The sequence below is a fragment of the Sus scrofa genome, chromosome X, assembly GCF_054392235.1.
Source record: "Sus scrofa isolate SSC_HxYL_T2T_F1_AM1 chromosome X, Sscrofa_HxYL_maternal_Yorkshire_Landrace_v2.0, whole genome shotgun sequence".
Lineage (NCBI taxonomy): Eukaryota > Metazoa > Chordata > Mammalia > Artiodactyla > Suidae > Sus > Sus scrofa.
In genome coordinates this window covers 111195394-111216134 of record NC_139401.1, presented here as the reverse complement: position 1 = coordinate 111216134, position 20741 = coordinate 111195394, and the positions used below count along the sequence as shown (strand labels likewise).

Genomic DNA, 20741 nt, shown 5'->3' with positions numbered 1-20741 from the left:
GTACAAATGGAGGACCATGTGCCACATATCTAAACGTTACAAAGGCCAAAAACAAGGTATGCCTTGGCCTGGTCTCTACCTGTCAGCCTAAAAAAAAAATAAACTGAGGCAAGCTCAAATGACCAGAAACTGAGTATATTCTAGAACAGCAGAGAAATGGCAGTTCAGGAAATGAAGACTGTAGCAAGCTCCAGGTGAGTCTGTTGAGGGTACTGGGTGGGCTGCATTTATGGGCAAGGAGTGCAAAGAGAGGGAAGTCCAGCCAGAGTCCAAGCAGTAGGTTCACTGGCTTGATGGGGAGAGAGGTTCCTTGGTCAGGAGGTAAGACTCAGAGTTCTGTAAATTAGGCATTTATGAGAAACCAATCTCTCAGTTTCATTTTCCTGAGTACACACATGTGAGATTCTCTATTTCATATCCTCTGGTTTTGTTTTAGATTAAAATCCTTTCACACTTCCAGACCCTGAAGCCTACTCCCTTGAAATAGACTGGGAGGCTGATGGGCTCAGGCTCCCTCCCAGGCTGGCCCTACTACCTGTGAGATACCCCGTTGAGGAAGGGCAGGGTGGGGTGGGGTGGGTTAGCTGGGCCCTGGGCTCAGGACTTCTGGGTGGAGACTGGACCCACCTGAAGTTGGGATGGGGTGGACCTGTCAAGTCATCCAAGAAGCCAAGGATAGTAAGTTCCCCACCTTTACAGCTTACTGCTCTGACTTGGGGTTTCTAGGCAATTCTGCATGTCTTCCAAAACTACATCATTCAAGCGGTGTCCAGGGATGAAATGCAGATACCTGGAAAAACTTATCTGCCAAACCCTTTCATTTAGGGTGATTTGGGGAGGGCACTTTAAAACAAAATTAACCATTGTCTCTGGTTTCCTATGGCAAGAGTTGTCATTTTCTCCTTCACTGCCCCTGCCCCCGACCCCCCCCCCGACCCCATGTGCCTTTGTTCTCTGATCTGGGGATCCCAGTTTGGCTTATGTGTCCCCACCCCCAATGTTCAACCAGCTACTAACCTTTTAAAAACTCTCAAGACCCCGAAGAAAAAAATGTCTTTGTGTCCCAGTGTTTATGGTATTAGGAGACCTGTATAGCATGGAGCTCAAGGCAGTGGCCCTTCTTACCTGGGTTTAAGGGTGATGCTAGGTGTGAGAGAGGAGTGTTCCCCTCAGAGCACTGCTACTCAAGTGTAGTGGCCCAGGAAAGCTGAGCACCCACCCCAAGTATTTATCCTGTGGACATTTAGGCTTTCCCAGAGCCAGTCTTATGTTATGCTGTATTTTCCAGGGCTTAAAGAAGGGAAGACGTGATGTACCTTCCAGACTTTGCCAGTTACATTCAAGTTATTCCTTAGCAAGGAAAGGAGGAAACGGGCAACCTCTAGGGCAGTTTTTGGTAAAATAATGAGGACTGCGGTTCTTTATCTGGGAATAAATGCAGGAAGATGGGAATTCTAATTGTGCTTACATATCACTCTGAGAAAATGCCCCTCACAATTTATTCCTGCTCTTGTGGAGCCCACTGCATAGTTAGATTGCTTTGGCACCACGAGTAAATGAACCTGTTCATCATAAATGAGTTCTTCACCAAAGGGTAAGTTTAAGGGGCATATTTTCAATTCCGTGTGTTAATGGAATATGGATCCTCATCAGTGGAGAAAATATCTGTGAAATGCTTGTTGTTTAACAAAGCTTGTTGTAAACAAAACTGCTGCTCCAGGCTTCATCAGGATGCTTATCTCTTATAACTTCTGGTTGAATCTACTCCAATTGAAAACCTCCATCAAATACAGGGCTGATTAGTGCAAAGATTAACAACATTTGGAGCCAGTCTCCCTGGGTTCAAACTCTGGCTCCACCAATCATTAGCTGTATAACCTCTAAGTTTCAATTCCTACATATGTTAAATGGAGATAATATTCCTATCTACTTTATAGGGCTCATGTCAGGATTAACTCACATGAGATATATAAATGCAGATATCGATTAAAAGAGTATCTGGGAGTTCCCGTCATGGTGTAGAGGAAATGAATCTGACTAGGAACCATGAGGTGGCAGGTTTGATCCCTGGCCTTGCTCAGTGGGTTAAAGATTTGGCATGGCTATGGCTGTGGCGTAGGCTGGCCCCTACAACTCCAATTAGACTCCTAGCCTGGGAACCTCCATATGCTGCGGGTGCAGCCCTAAACAGACAGAAAGACAAAAAAAAAAAAAAAAAAAAAAAAAAAAAGAGAGTATCTGGAACAATGTAAGCATTGAATACATATTTGTTATTAAAAATGCCCAGTTGATATATGTAGCTCAAGGCTTTAGTGCCTTTAATTACTTTAAGTGATGCTGAAAAATCTAGTTTATTCTCAAATAGTCCTTGAGCTTATCAATCAATGTGTGCTACCCAAACACAGAGGTTGTCTAACATGCCAAACTCATATTAGTGAGAACTAAGCATGGCTCAAGTCTTAGACTCTGTTTTCATGATAAGACCTTAGATGGAACTGATATCTTGGAATATCCATGAGGACACTGTTGCTAGTCGCTAAATAACTCATTTTCACAAGCACATAAACTTACCCCTCATGAACAAATAGCTATGGTTACCAGGTATTGGGTGCTCTCCACATGTTACTTTGTATGTTACCTTCACATGTTACCTTGCTTGATCCTCACAACACATGAGAATCCCATGAAAGAAGGTAGTGAAACGGTCTTTTTAGATGAGAAAATTGAGCTTCAAAAACTTAAATCTCTTCTATGTCATGCAACAGGGGAGTGAGGGAGCTGGGATTTGAAATCATGTCTGTTTGATTCCCAAGTTTGTGTTTATTGACCTCGACCACAGACACTATTTCAAGAAGAGATGATACCCCCATCCTGTCTTTGGCCTGGCAAGTCAAATAAATGTTGTACAAGGATCATTGAGAAAGAAGGACTGGGACAAAAATGGGAGAGGCACTAGACTGTACCACTTTGTGCTAAGTGGAGGTTGAAGTGAGGAGCCAACACAAGGCTTTAAGATTTTTACTTCACTTGACCTAGGGCTGGCCTTTGTCAACAGTGCTCTGTGACCCCATATTTTGGAGACATATTTTGGAGTGAGCACTGTGTCTTTTGTGTTATAGCCTCATACTTTACAAGGGCCTCCAATATTGGTTCATCTTGTTTGAACTGTTGTCTATAGAAACACGACTTTCTAATTTGGATTTTTTGTATCTTAAAATGACTTTTTGAAGTGATAGGGTCAAATGAAAGGAACCTAAGGGATTGACCTGCTTCAGGATTCTGTCCTTAAGAAGCACTACTTTCTGGAGTTCCCTGGTGACCTAGCAGTTGGGGACTTGGCATTGTCACTGCTGTGCCTGGGGTTACTGCTGTGACATGGGTTTGATTCCTGGACTGGGAACTTTTGCATGCTGTGGGCATGGCCAAAGGAAAAAAAAAAGCACTACTTTCCATGAGGAGGTGATTTTACCTTGTAATATTTCCAGGGGAAATCACACATTCTATATTTTCCCGGCATAGCACATTGAAACCTACTGGTTTGGGCTCCACTAAATTTGCATATGCTATAATCCAAGCAGGGGCTATCCTGAGATCTACCTTTGAATTATCTATGGAAAAATAAAAACATGGTAACACCAAAGGGGGATGTTTAAGTCTCTTTAAGCAAACGACCTTTCAGGTATCCAATGACTAGGCAATTAGGAAATATTCTTACCTATTTATTAAGATAAGTCTCTGTAAGGATATTTACTTGTCAACACACAGGATTAATTTGGAGTATTTGCATATTCCTGAAAGCAATCTACAACTATCCTAGATGTGACTTTTCACTCATTCAGAATGGCCTCACCTTCACATAGCCCAGCTGGTGAGATTTTACTTTCCTCCAGTTTCCTGTCTCCCTGTAATGAGTCCTTCCTAATGTTGACACTCTCTCTAGTCTAGTTAAGCTCATTTGCTCTGGTACTGTCCTTAGGCATGCAGAACAGTTGGTCAGTGCCCTCTTTATGATAACTCTTTATACTTGAGGATGGTGATTAAACTGCCTCTTGGCTCTTTTTCACCAGGCTAAATAACCCCAACTCATTTAGCCTTTCCTCGTAGGCCCTATTTCCTAATGCTTTAATCATTTTTTGTTACACTTCTCTGGATTGTCTCCAATTGCTTTGCAATTGTTTTAAGATGTAACCTGATGAATGGGCCAAGTCTAGGGTTTGGCATTGGCTAACTATTGAATAAATGACCTAGAAATTAATGAAGATCTTTTAGTGCGGGGTTAAGAGCACTGGACTAGGAGTCAAAGACTTGAGTTTTGTCCTTGCTCTGCCACTGACTAGGGTTGAGCAGAGAGCTACATTTGGACAAATCATCTAGATGTCTCTAAGCATCAATTTATCATCTGTAAATTTGAGATAAACACATCTGCCCTGCCTGCTTCCCATAGTGAGGCTCAAATGACATAATCTACGTGAAAATGCTTAGGATCAAAGCACTACACAGACACTGTGTGTCAGGAACTTTTCTAAAAGCTTTGCATATATTAACCCATCAAGTTACAGTTATTATTTCCACTTTACAACTGGGAAACGGAGGCACAGAGAGTTCAGTAACTTGCTCTAGGTCACATAACTAGTAAGAGACAGAATCCATGCATATTAGCTCCAGAGACCATGCTCTGAAACTCCATGCTATGCTGTCTCTCCAAACAAACATTAACCATCCAACTGAGCCGTTCATTTTATGCGACCTGACCTTCAAAAGCAGTCCACAGGGAAATACTACTGGGATGGAGGGTCTATTCAGTATGGGTATATAACTCTGTGAGAGGCAACTTTTTCACAAGTTAATGTTTAGACTGGTCACTGAATTGGGGCAGCTGTCCACCAGTGGAGAGGGCCTCATGAACACAGTACAGTAATGGGAATGCTCTGTCAGGTTAGGTCAATGGTTCATTCTTCCTAGTACACTTAAATCTTCCTATGGAAAGCGCTCATAATTCTTGGATTGAGGATCTATAGTTTCTAAATATTCTCTGTAAGTTCTGGCAACCTTTCATGGTTTCATCAGTCTCTAACTCTGTCCTTTTGTATGTTGATTCTTGTAGCTATAAATTTGGAATACTTTCCTTATAGATTAACTGTTAGGGAGAAATGTTAAAGACAGATTAGCACCTAATTGGATCTTTTTTTTCCTGCTGTGATCTGAAAGGTTGGCAGAAATTAAAAAGAACTTTGGAAAGAAATGTTGGAAGAATTTTGATTTACCCCATAAGTGTTTGAATATTCATAGGGAAAATTAGAACCTATATCATGAAATGGGGAGGTACATTGAAGACCTACTTAGATTTGAAAAATTGTACCATATTGAGGTCTTTTCATTAATACCCATTGGCTTTAGAATACAATATGAACTTTATGACCAAATCTGATCTAGAGGGAATTGGGTTGTAGTGGTGTAACAGGCGCTTCTACCTTAAACAGTGGCATGAAGTGTCATTTTATGGGAGACTACAGAAGTTTCCTTCTATAAAAATAAAGTTGAGGAGTTCCTGTCTTGGCGCAGTGGAAACAAATCTGACTAGGAACCGTAAGGTTACAGGTACGATCCCTGGCCTCGCTCAGTGGGTTAAGGATCTGGTGTTGCTGTGAGCTGTGGTGTAGGCTGGTGGCTACAGCTCCAATTAGACCCCTAGCCTGGGAACCTCCATATGCCGCGGGTGTGGCCCTAAAAAGACAAAAGACAAAAAATAAATAAATAAATAAATAAAGTTGAAAGAAAATACCTTTGAACGATGGGAACATTTTGGGGGAGGACTTGAGTAGTAGTCAATTATTTAAAAGTTTAAAGAAACATCATGTTGAATTTGTTGCTTAAGTAATTCATTTAATGAGAAATCTTTTTATATAAAGAAATAAATTTTGGTAAACACATGATATCAAAACAGGCTTGGGCAGAGAACTACTATCTTAAACCTTTGAGAAAATGACTACTTTAATAATCATATTATGTGGCTACAGGCACTACTTTGCCTCTTAATGGAAGCATATCAAAATCATAGTAGAACTTACTGAAATGTGCTTGTTCAATATTCATCCACCCATCCATCTATCCATCCAGCACTACTTGCCAGGTACTCTGTTGGACACTACATATACAACAGCGACCAAGATAAACATGATTCCTATCTCATAGTACTTAATGGCTCAGTAGAAATTCCTTAAATGGTAAAGAAAACATTCATTAGTTGATAGTTGTGTGACAATTTTTTTGAAAGAGGGAAAAAGAGTAAGTGCAATTAACTCTCTAACCTTATCTGGATGTTGTTGAAATTTTTCTTTGAACAATATTCCCTGAAAGTGTTTTGAGGGCTGCTGTGAATGTGCATATAGAAGAAAGGAAGATAGAAAGTGAGCCATTCAAAGAGAGAGCAGGGTTTCTGAATTAGTTTAGTTTTCCTGAAAATGTTTAGTAATAGCGATTATTTTTTTCTATACATTTATGCCTTTCAAAGCAATTATACCAACCATATGAGGAAGGGAAAATTTTATATTTCCCATTATGTAGATGAGACAACTAAGGCGTAGAGATTTTAAATAGCCAAGATCCCGCAGCTATAGAGAATTCACAGCTCTACCCATGGCTTTTTCTATTACATCGTGCTGAAAAATCCTAGACTCCCATATAAGGTCCTATAAAACCCCAAACACTTATCAGAATGTAAAATATTCAAGAAGCCAAAGTCACTAGTACAAAAGAAGGAAAACAAAGTATGACAAGGAGGATGTTCCTCTGCTTTAGGCTATTAAGTAGGTCACCCACTAAAAGGCTATTTTGGTATCAGATTTTAGAGGGCATGTAGTACATACACCAACATCACTGACCTGATTCTTCACTTTCAAGATCTAAGAAAATCACAGGCAGCAGCTTTTTTTTTTTTCTCTTTTGGAAGGGAGGGGTGGATCATTTGGGTAGCAATGGAATTTGATTTAGCCAGGCTAGTGCTCTGGATTTTTTGTGAGGTTGATTCACTAGAGGTGATAGTGTTCTTAAGAAGTGGACAGCTTTGTATCTCTAGGATGCAGAGGCAGCCCTTCCTTCCTTCTGTCTTTCCTCCCTTCCTCCTCTTCTTTCCCCTCCCTTCCCTTCCCTTTTCTCACTGATTTTTTTTTTTTTTTTGCATTCTCTTCTTATGGGGACATAGCTGACAAATTGTTAATATTTAATTTGCTATAAAACCGCTCTCCCAGGCAAAGGCTGCTCACTATAATTTCAATCTCTGAAGCTGTTTTGGCCCGTAGGTACACTGGGATCGAATTAGAATGGAAATGTTTCCCTTACAGTTTTGTTTATGGCAGCATAGGCGCTTTGTTATTAACTGGCAAATTGAGACTTCTAAGGAAAATAATAAACTTTCACCATATTTCTATTTGTCTCTTTACTCCAAACTGAATATCCATCTGGTTTAGAGTGAAACATTTCTTCTAATATTTTGCAGTCTTAAATTTAAATCTCCAAGATTAATAATAAATATATTTTGGCCCGTTGAATTGTACTTCCCCCAAGTCTAATTCTTTTTCACTTTCTTCACACTTTAAAAACCATAAACATTTTTTTCTCTTATCCCATCTTACTTTAAAAGTGGTCTTCAATTATATACACACATATTCTCATTCATTTTCTCTCTCTCTTGCCCTCTCTCTCAAATCAGAGGATATTCTGCAAAAATATCCACAAATTCAAGCTTAGTGAATACTGCTCTGACACTTTGCGACTAGGCCCCTGAAACAAAAACCTTATCCTTCTGCCCCGCCTAATCCCTTGTCTATTCCTTGCTGGGAGGAAGGTATGAGAAAGAAAGGGGATTACTTTGAAATAGTCAGCTATCTATGAAACAGGTGTGGAAGGGTGTGTTTATCTGATAGGTAGCATTAAATTGCAGAGACTACCAGATCAATCATGGTATGCAATTTTCAACAGCTTAGATTTTTTCTTTCTTTCTCTCACTTTTTTTTTTTTCTGCAGCCACTGGGGAGGAAAAAAGGATTAGAGAGACTATCAAAAACTGTTGGCACATTTAGTCTGTTAGCTACTTAATTTATTAACAAATATGGGAACTGCCTCAAGTTGATGATTTAACAGGTTGGCTGGGGGTGAAATAAATCTCAAACTACCTGTTCCAAAATTGTGTTAATCCTTTCGACTTCACAGTCAATCAAGTATCGCTTTTCCTGCCTTCTGTCCATTTCTTCAATGATGCGCCTGAATTCTTGGACGTCCTTAATGTTTCCCACAGACCTTGCTGTCACTTGCCAGTTGTTTTGCACTGCTGCTTCCATAATTGCTTGGAGGATGGAAAATCCTGAAAGAAGGAAAAAGTTACATTGATTATTTTTTCTTTTAAAAATCTTCTATAGGTATTAAAGTTTCTACAGACTTTTTATTCACAGTCCATTGGGTCCCCTTGAACTTTATCCATTGTGGACAGCAGGCTTCATTATAACCTCAGCCTTAACCTTCCAGACAGTTGGCATCTCTATCCTGTTTTAAAGGAAAGAAGATTCTGCAACTTGTGGGCAACGGGCTAGTTGTTTATCAAGCCTGTACTTAAGCAAGCACAGCTGAATTATAGTACCTAATGGTTTTTATTGACATGCACCATCAAAATACCTATGGAATGAATGCAAGTAGCTTCTTTCTTATTTCTGGCCACAATCTTTCCTATTGCAGTTGAAGCTCATCTTCCACATCAACATTCTTCAGAATTAGAAATAGCTTTAGTAGAGATAGAACCTCATTATAATATGGCTGATCCTTACATAGATATGACTAGCCAACAAGGTAAATTATGTCTCCCAAATAATATAACTCTCAGAAAACCTGACACAAACAGTCTGGGAAAAAAGATATTATACTGGTTCTTTGTTCACAGCATTATGAAAAGTTCAATCATATTAAATCTCCCTGAGTTCTTCCCCTTTCTCAACTAAATTTACCAGAGATTCTTGGTGCCTTTTTAGTTAATTTATATCAGACTACTGCTAACTACTAACACTGAATCTATGCTGAATGGAAAGTGAAAAGGTCTGATGCTTGAGTTCGGGGGAAGCTTTTTGGAGTCAGGGTTGGAGAAGGTGGAAAGAACAGTATGTCTTAAAGTATGAACCACAGAATAGCACAAGGGTTTCCTATGCACTGGTCTTTTAGAGTATTCCTGTCTCTTTTTTTGACTGTTTCCTAGTCTTTTTATGTTTATCTTAAATTTTTTAAATGATTTTTCTTTGTTCCATTATAGTTGGTTTGAGTATTCCTGTCTTTAACATTCTAGCATGTCTATATTTTTGCATAATCTGAGTGTAATTTCGTCAGCTATAGATATCATTTTCATGGGACATGGTCAAAAGCAGCTCCTTTCCTCTCATTAAATGTAAATTGTTTTCCATTTATATTTAGGTAATGACTAATGGGAGTGGGTAATGGGGGTGATTTGCAAGGCTGAAATGATCTGCAGCCTGACAGTTTGGCCACCGGAGGAGTAGAGAATGGAGGACGATTATGCTGCCCTTGGAACGCATCTGGGTTCTGTGCCGCCTTGGGCTCACCCTGTAATGGAAGCAGGTTACGGTTGGCAATCTTCTTCACCGCACCATAGAAAATGGTATTGACATTTGGAGAGCACGCTTCGGGGAGATGGCAGCGGTGACTCAGCCGGTCATTATGACTCCTTTGTGTGCTGGGTGTATGCAGGAAGATCACAAATGAGACCCAAGCACTTGGCAATTTCCAAGTGAGCAATTTCAGCACAGGAGCTCAAAATTACAGATCAGACTAAATTACCATCGTTTTAAATGTTAATTCTTCCTCTTTCTCAACCAACCACACATATTTATTTCTCAGATTTACATTTTCGTGTGGGTTTGCGATGTGCTCTCTGCTTCCGTGGGAGTTGAGGGCACATGGTGGGCTAAGGCAGGAGATTAAGAAATAAACCTAGGAAGAAAAAGATTAAAGTATTTGAAAATCTTCCTTCAGAAATATACAATAAGGCCTCATTATTTTCAATCCCACTAATTAAGAATTTATGAAAATTCAGCAAGGACTAGGTTGAATTTTACTTCTGTACTGTTTATGAAGCAAGTGTCAGCTGAATAATAATGGTAATGAAATTACACAGGGCATCCTCGCTATATTTAAACTTTAAAAAATACCCTTTAGCAAAATACAAGTTTTTTTGGCCTGTGGAGTCAAAACCTATATTCCTGTAATCTCGACTCCTTAGGCCTATTCTATCATTTTGGAATAAAAGGGACAAATTTAATCCCTTTTTCATGTGACACCCCTTCACATTTTTAAAATCAGCACATGCCTCCCATTAGCTTCTTTTCTTCAGGCTAAAAGTGTTCCAGTCTTTCAACAATTACTTCATGACATGATAATAGGTTCCCTTATCATTCTGTATCTCTCCTGTGGACATTTGTCAATATTTTATTGATCCTGACAATTCAGATGGGATTTGACCAGTGTGGATTTTTGCTCACTTTGATATGGACTCTTATTTTAGCAGCCTAGGATTGCTAATACTTCTGAATAGCCACATTGTATTGTTCATTGATATCAAGCTTGGATTCAAGTAAAGCTTGTCAATTCTCTCTGTAAAATCTCTGCTCTGTAACAACTCACCATGTATCAAGACTCATTCTATTCCAAGCTGCTTTTTTTTTTTTGTCTTTTTTTTAGGGCCACACCTGAAGCATATGGAGGTTCCCAGGCTAGGGGTCCAGTCAGAGCCACAGCTGCCAGCCTACGCCACAGCCACAGCCACAGCAACACCAGATCCGAGCTGTGTCTGCAGCCTACACCAGAGGTCACAGCAACGCCAGATCCTTAACCTACTGAACAGGCTAGGGACTGAACCCTCAACCTCATGGTTCCTAGTTGGATTCGTTTCCACTGCCCCACAACGGGAACTCCCCAAGCTGCTTTTATCTCCATTTTTCTTTACTCCTTCACCCCATCCCATTTTCCATCTCCCCTATTTTCACGTTTGCTCAAATCTGGGAAGATGATATTGCCCACTTAAGCAGTGCTCTTATTGTTACCTACTCAAGGCAATTGTACCTGTCTGCCTCCTTTTTCTGGCATCCCCTGCTACCTATAGACCTTTGTGAATGACTCTTGTCCTCCATGAAGCTTCTTTTACTGACTGCTCATACATTCCCCAGAGATGAGTAAATTTAAAAGATGGTAAATTAGTTATAAGTAGTGGAGAAAACAATTCGAAGAACTGTAGACAGACATTTAAAGATTCAAAATAAAACTGGATAAATAAATTACGGTACACACGTGGATTACTATGCTGCTGTTAAAAAGATAGCTCAATATATAGCGAAAGGAAACATTTCAGCAATATACTATTACATAGAAGAAAGCTTCAAAATAGCATTTATCATATAATTCCATTTTTATAAAAAATATATACACATTTGTATGTGTTTAGAAAAAACTGGAAGGAGTTGGCAGTAGTTATCTCAGAGGTGTAGGATGACCAAGAACTTCTTACTTGCACTGTCATTTATTTATGTAATGTTTGACTTTTTTACAAGAAGCAGGTATTATTTTCTGTAAGTACAAAAACAATAAAGATTAAAAAGTACAACTCATGCTGTCCTCTCAGAGCAAAGCTTCTGGAAGATATGGATGACAAATGAGGGCCGCTCTATATGCTCGGCTGCCTCAAATGCTAGGCCTCTTAATAAACACTGATTTCATAGATCTTTTTAGACTTCTTTTCTTTGAACCATGGGAAGGTATTACTCATTCAAAAATTAAATAGAAAAATCATACTGATTTCTTAATGAACTTGGGTCTGAGGCCTCCTGGGCTATGAGTCTCACTCACATTTCTGAGCAAATCAGAACTGTAGCTTAACACCGCAGTATCTTTTTTATCATGCAGAGTTTCTCTGTGTCTGCTTGAGCATGTGGCTGTGGACTCAAGCACCCTGGGGGCAACGGTCACCTCAATTCTGTACATGTCAGTGAGCAATCCACCAAAAAAGAGCTTTCGTTTGTTTTCGTGCCTAATTTATTATAGTTTGACTGCATCCTGTGACAGCTGACTGAAGAGAGTAAATATGAGTTTGAGGGAGGAAAAAGAAAAAGAAAAAAGAAGAGTTTGGCTCTGGAAGCAGAGCAGAAGCAGGCGTTGGTGCTTGTAGGAGGTGAGGGGCGTAACAAAGCCTTGGCTTTGTAAAAATAAGCCTGCTGTTTTAGCAGCTTCAGAATTGTCCTCGGCTCTGTGTGAGCTTCAATGTGCTCAGCTTTGCAAGACTGAAAGCTCTTTTCATTTGAGCAGCAAATTCTCTCAACCTAATTCCAAACCACCATTGCTGTCCACCTTCTGTTTCTTCTTCAGTTTAAGGAATGGGAGTTACCACATAGGTAACTGGGTGAATGGTTGATTGTCATCTGCACTCAACCTAGATGGCATAGGAGGAGTGGCAAGGTGATTATGGATGAAGAGTTGTGCCACAGCTATGACTGATCCAATCCTTCTGGGCTGGTGGTTGGGCACCTCTTGCTAAACAAGGAGACCATCTTGACCATCAAGGTGCAGTGCTATGCAACCCAGACCCCCCTTTACCACCAAAGGACTTATTCCTTCAGTTTCTCGTAAGGTCATTGGCTCAAGAGAGCTTCCTAACTTAGGGTAATAGTCCCTTCCCAGGGCAGCCTGCAACCAGTGACTGGTTGTTACGGGGAATCAAAGAACAACCTCTTCACTCCAAATGGGGTAACTCTAATGGACCATGCCAACTTCAGGGCTCCCTGAAGGGTAGGTTGAGGTCTTGTTATGACTGCACCACAGCCCATCTCCTTCTGCCCAAACCTGCTTCCTTCTTTTCCTCCCACAAGTGTTTTCAATGAGAATACTCATCAATAAAATTTTGCATGCAAATCTCCATCTCAGAATCTCCTCTCAGGGAACTCAATCCATGACAATTAGCTTGACCTCATGACAGGAGTGACAGCAGATGCAAAAGAATCTCAACTATATAATCAGAAGCATTTTCACAGGCCAGGATTTTGTTCAATGTGCAAACAAAATAAGCTGTTCCATGCTGAACACCTTTAGTATTTGATCTGAAAACACAGAAGAACAAGAAATAGGATATTATGATATATGGATATTAGTGATGAAGACACCCAAGGAAATGTAGTTGAGGATAATTTCGTTCTTGGGGCTGGCACCACCTGTGTTGCTCATGAACCTGTACCAGTTCTCTCTGAGCTATTCCATCTGTAGTTCTGACATGGTCTCTAGCAGTCCTTGAAATGATGGGGATCTCTGATATTGACTAATGGGCTCCACATTCATAGCATTCTGTGACTGGCTAGGATTCTAGGAGAATTTTCCATAAAGCTCCAAAAGGGATTGCTGACTCTCTAGAAATGTTCTAGAGTGGTAAATTGATCTTTCCCAGAGGGTAATTCAGTATTTGTCGCATTGGCCTGTGCCAGAAACCGCCTTTTTAGTATTTGCAGGTTGAAAAAGAGAGGCTCAAACTGGCCTATGAAAATTCTCATGGTCTTCACTTTTCAGTCATAGAATCACAGCATTGCAGGCTAGAAGGACTCTTACAGATGGCTCAGAGCAGTCATACAAAATTTTTAAATCTCTGGAACTTCTTTTTCATATGAAGTTTTCATCTGTCTTATGAGATAAATGTGGGGCTTCTCTGGTTGGAGGGGTGGTAGTTAGAAGAAGTGACTTGCCTATGATCACAGAGAGTCAGAAGCAAAACTAGAATCTAAGTAAACCAGGTCAGGACTAGGACGAAGCAAGAGGATCAGCTAGGGTACAAAGTTTTGTTTGTTTGGTTCGTTGTCTTTTTTTTTTTTTTTTAACTGTATTGACATCTAATTGACACATAGAAATTATACATATTTAAGGTGTACAGCTTGATGTTTTGATGTACATATACAATGTGAAATGATTAGCACAATCAAGCTAATGAATATATCTATCACCTCACGTGGTTACCATTTTAGTTTTTTTTTTTTTTTGTATGTGTGGTGAGATCACTTAATATTTACCCTCCTAGCAAATGTTAAGTGTACAATACAGTATTATTTACTGTAGTCACCAAAAAGTATTGTTAACTGCAGTTAAGGTACACCATGCTGGGCATTCCCATTGTGGCGCAGCAGAAACGAACCCGACTAGGAACCGTGAGGCTGTGGGTTCGATCCCTGCCCTCCCTCAGTGGGTTAAGGATTCGGCGTTGCCATGAGCTGGGGTGTAGGTCGCAGATGCAGCTTGGATCTGGCATTGCTATGGCTGTGGTGTAGGCCGGCAGCTGTAGCTCCAATTCGACCCCTAGCCTGGGAACCTCCATATGCCCTAAAAAGACAAAAGACAAAAAAAAAAAAAAAAAAAAAAAAAAAAAAAAAAAAAAAAAAAAAAACAACAACTGTACACCATGCTGTACATTAGGAATCCAGAACTTATTTGCCTTGCATAATGGAAACTTTGTACCCTTTGACCAACTCTCCTCACTTCCTCCAGGCCCCCAAGAAGGCACTTCTACAGGGTTGTGCAAATGTAGCTTCACTTGCCTCACTCTAGTCCTGGCCCTAAAGCAAGTCTCTTCACTTCCAACTCTGTGCTCTTTCAAGCACAGAGCCTGCTTTATAGGTCTCGTTTCAGGATGTCCTTTGGCAATCTTCTGAAGTGGACAGAGCTTGTCTCTTTGTGTGTCCTTTCATCTTCTTGATGCCACACAAGACCCTGATGTTCCCTGTCTACCTGGACCTATCACCCCCACTTCTGGCTTTTTCTTTCCTCCTTTCCCACATTGAAACATCCCTGTCCTATGTCCCATTCTCTCAGCATTCTGTCCTTATCTAGGTGCTCACATAAGAATGGCTAATGGCTTAGTGTGTTACCCCTCCAGCTAACATAGTTGCTTTTTAGCAGTGGCCTTAACACAATCGAGTTAGGAAGAAAAGGAAAAGAGGATGTTGAACCTTGTTTTGGGGTCTGCTCATCTCCTGGGGTCATTCAGATAATGAATGTGAAAGTTGGTGATGTGCTTTTTGATCTTTAGGCTATTACATTTACAAATCAACATCTGGTAGCTTGTCAGTATCTCAGGTGTCAGTGGTGGAAAAAGTCCTCTAAGGGTTAGTGTCAATCCTGCCTATCTTACTAACTGAATTCAGCTGAAGAAAGCGTCATTCAATTTTCTGTATCTTCACTTACCTCTGTGTTTCTCAACTCTGGTTGTACATTATAATCACCTTCTGAGCTTTAAAAAATTGATGTTCATGAAGTTCCCTGGTGGCCTAGCAGGTTAAGGATACAGTGTTGTCACTGCTGTGGCATGGATTCGGTCCCTGGCCTGGGAACTTCTGCGTGCCATAGCTGCGGCCAAAAAAGAATATTGATATCCAAGCTTTACCCTGGACCAATTAAATCAGAATCACTGGAAGTGATTTTGGGTTTCGTTTCATTTTATTTTAAACTCCCTGGGTAATCCTCATTTACAACCAGAGCTGAGAACCACTGACCTAATGTAAAGGCTAGCCAATGCAAATGAGATTCATAGAAGCAGGTCTCTTTTCTTAGGTGTCCTTCATGTCTGGCAGTAAAGTTCTGGGTAATAGAAGCATGATCCAAGAAAGGCTCTAAACCATCCAGAAATAAACAGACAAAGGCACAAAGGCTAGGGGGAAGGCTCAGGCCAGGGTTACAAATTGCTTCTTCCTGTAGCAGATGAGAAACCTGGGAACACTCTGTGGGAGGCTGACTCTAATGGACTCAAAGCACTTGACAAATGTCTGTCGTCTTCTGAGGTAGCATCTGTGTTCTTCTTAGTATAAAATTAATATGTGCTCATTTTGGACATTTGAGAAGACACAAAAATGAAAAAAATAAAATTGATAAAAAAAATCTATTCCTCAGAACCATTGTTAACATTTGATGTATTTCTTTCCATTCTACTTTATATACATATGCTGCATACTTTTAATTTTAGTAAAATGGATTGAATAATCTGTGTCCTGTCTTTTAAAAAAATCTAACATTATATCTTGGACTTTTTCTTAAGTTACTAAATGTTTTCAAACATGATTTTAGTGGCTACACAATATCCCATCCATTAAACATACTGTAATTGATTTAACCATTCCCCAACATGATCATTTCAACTGTTTCCAATCTCTACTTATTGTGAATAATGGTGTGATGACAACACTCATACAGCATCTCTAATAATTTCCAGAGGATAAATGTCTAGAGGTAGGGATGTCAGGCCAAACATTTATGAACACTTTGAAGGCTTTTGATACATATTGCCAATTTGCCCTCCAGAAAGGTTGTACCACTTTATGTTCCATCAGCAGAATATGAGAGAACTTGTCTCTCTGCCCCCTTCTTAGCATTGAATCATATATTTGCCCATTTAATAGGGAAATACAAAAAGATTCTTTTTCGTTAGCATTTCTTTTGTTATTAGTAAAGTTAGTGGCTTTTTTCATTTTTGTGTCCATCTTTATGCCTTATTTTGAGAATTTGCTGTTTATTTCCTTGTTCAGTTTTTTATTGTTTTTTTGTTTGTTTGTTTGTATTTTTAGGGCTGCACCCGAGGCAAATGGAAGTTCCCAGGCTAGGGGTCTAATTGGAGATGTGGCTGCCAGCCTACGCCACAGCAACGCTGGATCTGAGCCACGACTGTGACTTGCACCACAGCTCACAGCAAGGCTGGATGCTTAACTCACTGAGTGACGCCAGAGATCAAACCCACACCCTCATGGATACTAGTCGGATACGTTTCCGCTGTGCCACAACAGGAACTCCCATGAGAGTTCTATTGTGATGTTAATGTCCTTCTTATTGATTTATGGGAGACTTTATATATTAATGATATTATGTGTCTGTAGTATATGTCACATATTTTAATTCCGTTTATTTGACATTTAATGTTTGTGACACAGTTTATTTAACTGGTTTGACATTTTATGAAATTAACATTCTTATTCGTCAAAAAATTATATAAGATGGAAGGAGGCAAATGAAAATTACTCTTCTGCCCTTGTTCTGGTCCTCAGCTGGGCTTTGAACACAAATCTTATGCAAACCACTCTCTCCATTTATTATAATTCCTTTGGTGTCCATGGGATTTCAGATAAATTTCTCTTGTATATTGTGACAAAGCAAGTGAATAGGAGAAGCTACATATGAAATCTGAAGGCATTTGCTGAGATACAAGGAAAGAGCAGAAAAAGAGGCAGAGGAAAGAGAGATGCTGAGCCCAATTCAGATATTTCGTGTTCTATTTTGCCATATCTAAGAAATCTGACATTCAAAAGTCTGAACTTAAATCCAGTACTTCAGGGTATGAGTATTCCTATTACAAAATATACTTTTCTTTAAAAACAATTCATGGGAAGATTCCCACAGCACTTTTGAATCCGCATTTTGTTGTTTGAACTTGATTTTAACATATTTGGTTTCCACAAAAATCAATATAGTGGTTGTCTAAATTTGAGCTGCTAGTGCAGAAACTCTTCTGCATGTGAGGTGTTTGGGAAGGGAAGATTGAGAACCCCTCTGTGTTTGCATATGGATGTCAGTCTGTGGATTTTATGGAACAAGATAAAAACAAATATTCACCCACATCCAGCCCAATTTACCAATGGCAAATTAAGATTTCCCTGAGGTCTTCATTCCTCATAATTGTGTTTGTTTAAGTTTCCCTTTAATTAAGAGCTGACCCTCTGCAAATCTTCTCTTCCTCACAGCTGCATTATTAGAATGAGTCCTTAGCTAGTTGGTGGCGTCAGTGAACAGAAGGTGCCCCCAGTGTCCCAGTTCTGCGTCCTTTTCCTCTCCCCCAGTACAAATCCTCCTTCATACTAGACTGGCCACGTCTGATTAAAGCTTCAGTTGTGATCCCCTCCGTGAAGGATTTGTTTGACTTAGAATCAAAGCCTTAAAAAAACAAAAGGGGCAACTGTAACGGAGAAATTGTAGACAGTAGTAAGTGGGAGATACCCAGATACCCAAATATCCCAGAAAGGCAACTTCCAACTACCTGTCAAGTTTAAAGCCCTAAAGCTAGCAGCGCATGTCATCCTACTTTTTCCATTTTTCTCTTTCATCCAGTTCTTTGTTATGAATGCTGTCTCCCTGCTGGTTAGTTAGGGAGCCCCATTCTCCAACCATAAGCTGAGAAAGAAAGTATGCCCAAATAGTTCTATCAGTTTCATTGAATAAACCTGCTTTGCACTGTCAGCTGAACAAAATTTGGAAGACCATCTGGAGCAGATTTGCTGATGGTCTGGGAAAAGCAGAATAGGCAAGTCTTCTGATCTTCAACCACACAAAAGTCTGACATAAGAAAGTAAGGAATAAAAACAACTGAGAGCAACTGGAGTTTGGATGAAAGGGGACACTACAGTGCTTGGGCACAGTTCCTCTATGTTTCTGTTTGGTATCTCAATAATTGCCCTGGGATAGGCTGCCTGCAGTGCAGACTCATGGGGGATACAAGTCATCTCAAAGTTGCTCTGTGGAGTGCTGTACACTGAATAGATGTCATAGGATGATCAATCCTGCCATTAATTGGGTTTCTTATATAACATTTCCTCACTTGGCTTTTAATCCACCTGAAATTAACAAGTTCTAGCACTGATCGCATGACTGAATCTGCCAGCCAAGTGAATGGTGAGCAGTCGGGGGGTGGGGGGGGAGGTATCAGACACTTTACAGGCACCTGGGGGAGGGAGCAGACTGTGGACCTCAACTGGAGAATGTACTTGCCAGCTTTGGTGGTGGGGCAGTGGGGAGTGGCTTTATGCATGATTTAAAAGGGCCCCAACTTGCAGGTTGGGGGAAAAAGTTGCTACCAATTGGCCACATTTTATCTTCTTCCCAAGTCTGATCTATTCTAAATAGAACCTAGCAGCCACAATTATGAAGATGGCCCCTCACGCTGCCACCCATCAGTTCCCAGGAGTGGGTACATTTTGTGTTGAGCTTTCGGATCCTGGACTTCCCTTTGCACACTGTAGTTTACACTGTGGCCTGTGCCTGTGGAGTAGTAACGTGGATTGACCCAGCTGGGACATGAGCTCAGAAAATATATGCTTGCTTTCCATTAAGCAAAAGTGTTCGCATCAGGAAAGTGACTTATCTGGAAACATTCTTCAGCATTCCCAATTCTGAGAAAGCAAGGCCAAATTCCAAACCCCTTAACATTTCAGAGCTTTGCGGAGGGGAAGGTATGGATGATGGCTGCCAGGGATAAGGGAAGGAGGTGGAAAGTGGGGGTGAATTTATGTCAGAGAGGAATGGGGTCCAGATCTGACTGCAAAGGGCTGTAGCTTATTCTATCTACTGGACTGCTCAGACTTCTTGATCCTGATGCTATTGGAAGGCTGTCAAAGGTAATATTAAGGGCAAGCTTTTGCCTAGAGGATACAGGTGGGTGAAATAAACAGTCCTGAGGACAATGGAGAACACACTTTTCCCTTGAGGAAAAAAGTTTCCTTTGACTTAATACTGCGGTCTAAAAACTGTTTGAGAAACACCCAAAAAGATATGTGCAAAACTTCCAAGGTAAATAAGAGTTTTCATGTGCCCTCCCCCATACTAAACAAAAGAAGCACACATATAAATACGTCACCAAGATCAACTCATTTTGATTAGTTGTTTTCTTTCCACTGAGTTTTCCAAATGGAGATATGAGAGTGGATTTAGAAGTACAGAGGAGGTTTACAGGCTAATGTTTCATCTTGTGCAGACCTTGAGCTCCAGGAAGAGTGGCTGAATCTTGCCTGAGCTGCAGAGAAGTTAGGTTGTCTGAGGTGTCCAGAATTCTTCTCAGTCTCTTAGAATTCTCAAGTATGAGAGCCAGAATTTAGTGATGTTCTCAATCGCTTAATTGTACAAACGAGAAACTGAAGTTCAGAGAGAGAGAAAATGGGTGGTAGATCCCTTTCTCTATTTTAACTTCCTTCCTTCCTTCTTCCTTCCTTCCCTTTCTCTCTCTCCTTGCGTTTTTTTTTTTTTTTTTTTCTTTCTTAGGGCCACACCTGCAGCATATGAAAATTCCCAGGCTAGGGGTTGAATCGGAGCTACAGCTGCTGGCTTACACCACAGCCACAGCAACGCAGAATCCAAGCCATGTCTGCGACCTACCCCACAGCTCACAGCAAGGCCAGGGATCAAACCCACATCCTCATGGATCCTAGTCGGGTTTGTAAACCACTGAGCCACAACAGAAACTCCTGTGTTGTAACTTTCAACCGGACTGTGAAATGATGTTTCTGTTATGTTTGCTGGATTAAGATTTATTTTGATATCGAGTAAGAGTTAAAATCCAACAGGAACATCTATGAATACCCTTTTTAGCTTTGTCTACGAGACTCCTGTGACTTCCTTAAAGGCTCTGCCGCTCCTTCCTTCAATACCTGTGCATGGAGAAGCCCGAGATTCCTCAATTTAGTTTGTATATTGGAGCATATTTTCCTCCTCAAATCTAGCTGGGACTCCCATTTGCTACTGGGGCCCACTCTAATCTACACAGGCTTCAAACCCATGGCTTAGCTTATCCTGCCTAAGCACACAGTCCTCATGCAGGGCACAGCCTTCTCTAGCATCTTCAATATCTAGTGTCTAACTCTGGCTGCCCTTGACACCTAGAAAAGCCTCCCTCCTGTCCCACAAACCTCTCATTC

The 20741-nt window shown here is 40.5% G+C and overlaps 1 protein-coding gene across 8 annotated transcripts in view; it reads right to left on the bottom strand.

Annotated features, from left to right (window-relative positions):
* The window catches only part of GRIA3 (glutamate ionotropic receptor AMPA type subunit 3), a 283119-nt gene that overhangs the window by 134678 nt on the left and 127700 nt on the right, over positions 1-20741 (bottom strand). For all 8 annotated transcript variants that reach the window (XR_014834767.1, XR_002340866.2, XM_085006795.1 and 5 more), the window contains one exon: positions 8172-8359. Coding sequence is in view for 6 of the 8 variants with exons in the window: in XM_085006795.1 (XP_084862921.1) it covers positions 8172-8359 (188 nt within the window). In the remaining 2 variants the exon portion in view is untranslated. The remainder of the gene's footprint in view (positions 1-8171; positions 8360-20741) is intronic.